General features: G+C 53.4%; 1 protein-coding gene across 1 annotated transcript in view; it reads right to left on the bottom strand.

Annotated features, from left to right (window-relative positions):
• LOC101992308 (maestro heat-like repeat family member 5) overlaps positions 1-6716 on the bottom strand; it is a 41796-nt gene extending 35080 nt beyond the window's left edge. Inside the window, exons 1-8 of the mRNA XM_005354610.3 lie at positions 6662-6716; positions 4795-4943; positions 4006-4098; positions 3686-3802; positions 3348-3467; positions 2077-2199; positions 1908-1984; positions 1194-1329 (exon numbers count right to left, since the gene is read on the bottom strand). Of these exons, the coding sequence (XP_005354667.2) occupies positions 1194-1329; positions 1908-1984; positions 2077-2199; positions 3348-3467; positions 3686-3802; positions 4006-4098; positions 4795-4943; positions 6662-6716 (870 nt within the window). The remainder of the gene's footprint in view (positions 1-1193; positions 1330-1907; positions 1985-2076; positions 2200-3347; positions 3468-3685; positions 3803-4005; positions 4099-4794; positions 4944-6661) is intronic.
• Between the last annotated feature and the right edge of the window lie 510 nt (positions 6717-7226).

The following is a 7226-nucleotide window of genomic DNA, read 5'->3' as shown; positions in this document are numbered from 1 at the left end:
AGACACACACACAGAAACATACACAGAGACACAGACAGACATATAGACAGAAACACACACACACAGACACATATAGGCTCACACAGGCACACACACATAGAGAGATACACACTAAAACACAGACATAGACAGACACATACACAAATAAAAAGTAGTTTTAAAAACCTACATAGTGGCCCATTTCAAAGGTAGCTGTGAGAGCTGAACAGATGTTTCACCAAAGTTAAGCACATGCCAAAGTCCTCATCCCGGTGACCTCATGAAGGTGACAATGGATCAAAACTATGGCCAGCTTCGGGAAATCAGTTGGTGCAGTGGTAGATGGTCCCAGTTGGACCCCACACAGGAATGGCTGCTGCCTCCCTTGTGACCACATGGAGGTCAGTTTCCCTTGGGACTCATCTGTCTTCCCCAGCTCCCTGGGCTCTCCTGGCATGGTTCTGACCATCCACAAGGCAGTGCCTCATGTGTGCCCTGGGAGCCTAGCGATGACCGCAGGTCAGCTCCCTGTGCCTGCCTGGCCTCGCTGGCTAACCTGGATCCAGGGCCGGGAAACAAAGCGTGGAAGACTTTGTTTCTTGTCTTGCTCTTTCTGCTGAACAGAATGTAGCTACCCTTAGAGCCACGCCAACCAGATGACCGCTTCCCAGAGCAGGCAACCCCAGCAACACTGTATCCTCCCTTCACTTCTGGTGGATGGAACTGGCCTCTCCTGCTTTGGATATGGCCTTGGTACTCACTTAGGTCCTGGAATGGGGCAGGACCTAGTTGTGTGCTGAGTGCCAGCATGAGTGATCAGAGGCGTGTGAGTGACAGCCAGCCTTGTCCCCGCCTCAACTCCCCTGGAGCCTGGGTCTGGGGCAAGATAGCCTGAGATAGCTGGGTAGCCACACAGCCAAGGGCCAGGATGTGCCCAGCGCTTTGAGGCATCTGTCAGCTTCCTCAAAGTCAATGAGTACAAGGTACAGGAAGGCTCTCTTCAGAGAATGCCGCCAGAGCAGCACTGCGTTTGCGCAGAAAACCTTCAAGGTCCCGGCCATTCTAAGGTTGAAGTGAGCCTGTGCTCCAGGCAAGAAGGTTCTAAGCCCAGACAGAGCTCCTCTTTCTGCCAATTACCAAACAAAGCTAACCCCTGGCCTAACACCAGGAACCCACACCCCTGGGAGAGAGACATGCCAATCCTAGGGCATCACCATGACATCTGGAGCTTGTTTCGATGAAGGCGAATCACTCTGTAGGTGCTCAGTAGCGGGAAGCCTGTACACACTGTGCAGGCAAGTCTGCAGGACCTGGGACTTGAGCAGGGGTTTGAGTCCCGGTCGCAGGTTACTGCAAGAAAACAAAGTGTTGGGTTGGGGTGTGAGACTGGCCCAAGGGACCCCCAGCAGGGGCATACCAGAGACTGGCTCAAGGGACTCCCAGCAGGGGCATACCAGCACAACTAGAATATGAAAGTAGACAATGTCTTGGCTCAGTGGAATAAGAAAGGTCAACACAATAGGGGCTATGGTGAGCTGTTCTAACTCACTGGCATTTGCTTGGGGGAAATCTAGACATTTTCAGTGTCAGAGTCAAAGCTATGGCTATGTCAGGTCAGATCATAGAGTAAGATCCGGGTCCAAGGGTGAAAAGCTAGGCTTCATGTATGACCTGGGCTAGGGCCCAGTCTGTGCTCAGGACTTTGGTTCAGTTTGTGGCTGTGGGCAGGGCTTAGTTTTTGCCAGTATTAGCAATCTATCCTGGTCATGAAAGAAAGCAAACTTAGAACAGCAGAGCTTTTTAGGCAGAACAGGAAGAGCCTCAGCACAGCTAATATTCTGGTGGTGCCTTGGGCCTCAGCCCCACACGCTCTGATGCCACCACAGACTCAGGACCTTGCCTGTCTTCCAGTGCCCTGGGAGAGCTACCTTAGGCCCATGACAACCAGGATGACCTTCTGCCTGAAGAAGGTGGTCAGGAAGTTGGGCTCATCCTTGAGGATGTCCTGGAGGGCAGAGGAGGGGCAAGTGTGGCAGCAGCCTCTAGCTGGCCACCCTGGTCCTTAGGAGGACCCACGGTGACCCCAGGGTCGCTTACCAGGAGGCACTGGATGAGCTCTGGAATCTGCGTGAACTTGTACCTCTGGGAGCCATACTCTTCCCGAAGCGATCTAGTGAGCAGGATGGCCGCAGACAGGAAGCTTGACTTCAGAATCTCATCCTGTCCCCCACAGATGGGCCAAAGGTCAGGTCAGGGGACATTTCCCTAAAATCCTGTCACATAACCCAAGCAGCCACCTTGACCAGGGGACCAGCAGTGTGTGCGTCACACACACAACACACAAAGCACACTTCATGCACACAGAACACAGCAACCTTACTCACAAAGACAACCCCTTTGCCAGTCAAGGAAGCTAAGTACAGGGCTCCCTTCTCTCTAGGCCAGCCTCACTACCCTGGACAGACACAGCCTTATCCCAGCCACCTGTACCAGAGCCCTGGACCCAGGAGTGCAGAGAGAGGACCCTGAGTGGGCTCTCTTCCCAAGACCCTAGGGGCTGTCCTGCGAGTACTGCCTCAGTGACTGGCAAGTTAACCCAGGTGGCTCTGTCCAGCCTGCCCTTCAATGGAGGGGTGGGGAGGGCCTCACGCAAGGACCACAGGAGAAGTAGTACACCATCCTCGAGGCGATGTTGTCCACCCAGGGCAGGATCTGCTCCTTGATATGTTTGGCTATCTGCCCATAGCACAGCAGGGAGGTGCTGCTGACCCATTTCCATCGAAGGTTGTTGTCTGACAGCTGTGGGTGAGTGAGAGCTAGGCTGAGGGGATCCAGGCTCTAAGCCCTCCCAAGCCCCACCTCCCTCCTGCCAATGAGAAAGCTGTAGCCTCTATACTGACTTCGGGTAGAGGCCAGGAGTATGCCTCCTCCAAAGGACCGGGCCTAGAGTTGCCACTAGCCCTCCTATCTAGGAAGCCCCACTAGCTGGTTCCCCAGGCAAGCTTTCTCCTTTGAGCTACTGGGGTTGGAATTGGCCAGGAAAGTAGAGCTGCTCAGTGTATCTACTGGGCCCAAGGCAAGCGACAACTTGAGGCCCAGGCCTGGCATAGCTCTCAAAGTACTGGAGGTTCCCTGGCCCAAAATCCTTAGTTCAATTATCTCCATGCTGGGGCCCTGAGGAAGGGACTCCTATGAAGCATGCATGGGCACAGAGCAGGTACTTCAACTATCCTGTGTCCCCGACACCAGCTCCTAAGGGGTCAGGCAGGAACCCTGGTGTAGTGTCATCAATGGGCACATGGAGGCTGGCACCCTCTCTGTCCACTGCTGCTGTATTCAACATGCTGTAGCACTCAGGGCCTCCCTACCTGGCTGTCTGGGGACACAGCGGCTGAACGCAGAAACTTGGTGCGGCCCAGGTGCTCCAGCAGGGCCCATACCTCCTGCAAGTGTTCGGTGGAGGCCAGGCCCACAGCCAGCGCAATTCCCTGTGTACCAGAGGACCCTGTGAGGGAGCTCACAGGTGACAGGGCAAGTCCTTGTCCAGCTCTCTGGGGCCTGTCCTTCTATCAAGGCTGCCTCCCGGGGGGCTGGACTGGTGGCAAGCTGGCAAAGTGTGCCATGCAGTGAGAGTCATGCAAGACCCTAGTGATGGTGAATGGGGCACGAGGGAGGCACAGGCAATAACCCGAGGACTCTGACCCACCTCTCGGTAGCTGGAGTGCTGGTGGGACAGCTCCAGGAGGCTGGCCAGGTGGCACTGAACCTGCTCCATGCTGGGGCACTCACGCAGGATCAGCCCATAGAGATGGAAGAGCAAGGCCTGGAGTAGGACAGGGCAGAGAGTCTGCTAATGCTGCTAAGAAATCCACCCATTTGAGCATGGCAGGGCTGTGTGGTCAGACCTGCTCCTTCCCCAGAGGGAGCCCTTTCTCCTCCCGCGTGTGGGACAAAGCAGGGGAGGAGCACCTTCCTGAAGCATTCCAGGGGGCTAAAAGAGCCTAGGGCTTCTCATGGGGCACTGACCTTATCAGCAGTTTGCTTGGGGTCCAGGCTGAGAAATTCTAGGAGCTTCTGCATAGAGGAATCCCTGGGTGGCGTCTTCTGCTTTTCCCAGAGCTGTGGGCAGACTGTCACTCAGACCCTTCCCAACCACCAGGGCAAGACAGATTCTAGAGCCCACAGGACAGTTGTAGCCCCTCCCAGGACCCTGAGTGGGGGGAGGGTAGCTTGCAGCTTGCTTTCAGATGGGTGAGAGAAAAGGAAATGGGAAATCCCTCCAGGTATGAGAGTTTTAATCCTGAGTAAATCTGCCCATGACCACCTCTGCAGTAGTTCCCTGAGACCCTTAGGACAGAGGCTGATGTTTCTAGTAGACACAGACAGTCCCATGGGCATCTGGGAATGCTCCTTGCTGACTATGCCTCAATGTTGACCCCTGGGCCTTTGCCCATCCTGTTCTGACCAAATGCTTTTCCCTCTCCATGTTTAGGTTCCCCGTCATGACCAGCTGTGAGTGCTTAGGTTGCCTCCCTCTGTAAACAATGGCCATCCCTGGTAGGAGGAGACCCTGGGTGGACCCTGCCTTCCCACCAGTGTGTGGGAAGTAAAACATCCACTCTGACTCTCTGAAATCCTCCAGCACCTTCCCATAGAATGTTAGGAGCTTCAGGGATGGCCAAGACCGTGGGAGTCCTAAGGTGGTTGATGAGTTCAATGTGATGGCTGGGGAAAGATCCTGGACGGTGCTTTCACTTCCTCCCAGGCCCCGTGAATCTCCCGCCCAGTGGGAAGCATCAGTCTCTCTGATCCTACCTGGCTGTGCTCCTCTAGGAAATGGCAGATGGTGTCCAGTGCCAGGCCCTGCTCTGTGACCATCATGTTCTTGATCTTACTGACTGCCACATTCTCCCAGGATGGGTGGATATTCGAGTACTCTCCCAAGATCCCCAAATCCAAATAATCTGTGGAGATCCCAGAAGCAGGGGGTCAGTACCAGCCCCACCCACCAGTCCCCCAACACCTAAGGCCCAATAAAGTTCCTGAGCTGGGTGAGGAGAGGGACTCTGGTAGAGAGCCCAGGCCCACCCGGCACCTGCCCTGCCAGGTTCCTGCTTGGCACACCGGAAGGACTGCTATGGAGGCAGACTTGCCTCCACCAACACAGGCACATCAAGGAGGCTTGGTGGCCAGCTCAGAGCAGAATCAGTGTTCAGCCAGATGACTAGGGAACAGAGACCATACTGGGGTCAGGACTATGATCACAACTGCTAATCATTTGAAGCAATATATTGACGCGGCTCCTGCCTAGTCCCAGTATCACAACAGCTGGTATTCCTATTATTTAAACCACAAGGCTGGAGGTAAGTACCCAGAGGCCACTAAGGGGTTTGTCATCTACAAGCCTAAGGAGAACTTCAAAGAGCACAAACTTCCACAGCGAGCAGGCACAGATTTCCTGGGGCCTGGCCATCCACCACACTGAGAAGGGCTGGAAAGGAGATGGCTAAATCTGTGGCAGGAGCCATGTGGACCCTAGGAAGCTTCTTCCTGGCCAGCCAGTCAAGGCTCCCACTGCCATAAACACATCCAAAGGAGCCACACTCACTATCAGTGGAGAGGAAAGGCATTCCCAGGGACTGGACTTTGCTGTCTTCTCGTGAGACAGAGACAAGAATATGTGAAGGAAGACAGCGCATCCTACAGACATGTGGCTGGGGAGTGAGTCTTCTCTGAAAAACCAAGAGCAAATAGGAAGGCCTGTCTTGAGCTACATTGATAGGGTTTCTATGTGTCCCCCCAAAAAGGCTCATGGGCTAAAGTCTTGGTCCACAGAGATGGCAAAGTCATGAGAGCTCTGACCCACTCACTGGCTTCATCTACCATTGATGGGGTCATAAGTTAAAAATATTATTGGGGAGCTGGAGAGATGGCTCAGAGGTTAAGAGCATTGCCTGCTCTTCTAAAGGTCCTGAGTTCAATTCCCAGCAACCACATGGTGGCTCACAACCATCTGTAATGAGGTCTGGTGCCCTCTTCTGGCCAGCAGGCATACACACAGACAGAATATTGTATACATAATAAATAAATATTAAAAAAATGTTATTGGGGTTTGAGGCCAATATAGAGCACGTATATCACTGGAAAGCCCCTGGAGGGGGTCTTATTTATCCCTTCCTGTTTCCCTGCCTCTGACCCACACCATCTGGTGAGAAGCTCTGCCTATCTGGCCCTTTCCCCATGCTGTTAGAACACAGAAGCAGCCCACTATGCACCAGATACTCTCAGACAGCCCAAAAGCATCTTTCCTTCTAGGCTTATACCAAGTATTCTGTCATTGCCATGAGAAACTAGCATACAAACGTGTAGAGAGTCCCTTCCTCTCCATCAGGGAAACCCCAGAGGTTTTATGATGATTGTATGTAATTTCTACATTGTCTAATGTTTTTACTACCATGCTATACAGACAAAGTTCTAAATGGCTGCGAAACCAGATATAGTCCAACTGAGTCTCACACATGGGCTGCTTGACAGGGTTCTTGTCACTCAACCTTTGCAAACCATGCCTTATAGGATCTGGTACCAGTATTGGTGTACAGGGTCCTCACATGAGCTTCGGCCTTGGCCCAGAACAGTTCCCACAGAAAGGAGCCTGCTGTTGGTGTCTGAAGGCATCACTCACCAATCCTGAGCTGGTAGCCACGACACTGCACAACCCTCTGAAAGCCATCGTTCATGTTTGCACACATTTGGTCATGCAGTAAAAGCTATCTACCTGCCAGGCACTGACCCCGAGTAAGCCCAGACATTTCTTAGCAGTCTTTGGATGATCCAGGCTACCCCTCATGTCCTCAGAGCACCAAGGATGACACAAGAGAAGCTGTGAGGTCCCTGCTCAGCTGGGTGGCAATGGTACATAGTCTGCCCCACCTGACTTCTTGGATATAGGAATAGTGGTTACATTGCAGCTGTCCTTCCTGGGGGATGGTGATAGAGGGATGAGTGGGCTCTGTCCAAGGTCCTGTTGGCTCAGTGCCCTACTCTAGGAAGTCAGAGTCTGAGTGAACCCCAATCCATACACTGTATAGATGTGAGCACCTTGTCTCGGTCCCCCGATCATCCCAAGGGCTCTTGGAAGCTCTCAGCAGTGTGTCCACTCTGTAAACCCCATTTGCTGTGCACCCACTCACTAAGCTCCAGCTCTTGCTCCTGCTTGGGCAATGAGCGGTTGGGCTTTCTGTAGGCTG

This window comes from Microtus ochrogaster, chromosome 15 (assembly GCF_000317375.1).
Source record: "Microtus ochrogaster isolate Prairie Vole_2 chromosome 15, MicOch1.0, whole genome shotgun sequence".
NCBI lineage: Eukaryota > Metazoa > Chordata > Mammalia > Rodentia > Cricetidae > Microtus > Microtus ochrogaster.
This window is presented reverse-complemented; position numbering and strand designations above follow the sequence as displayed.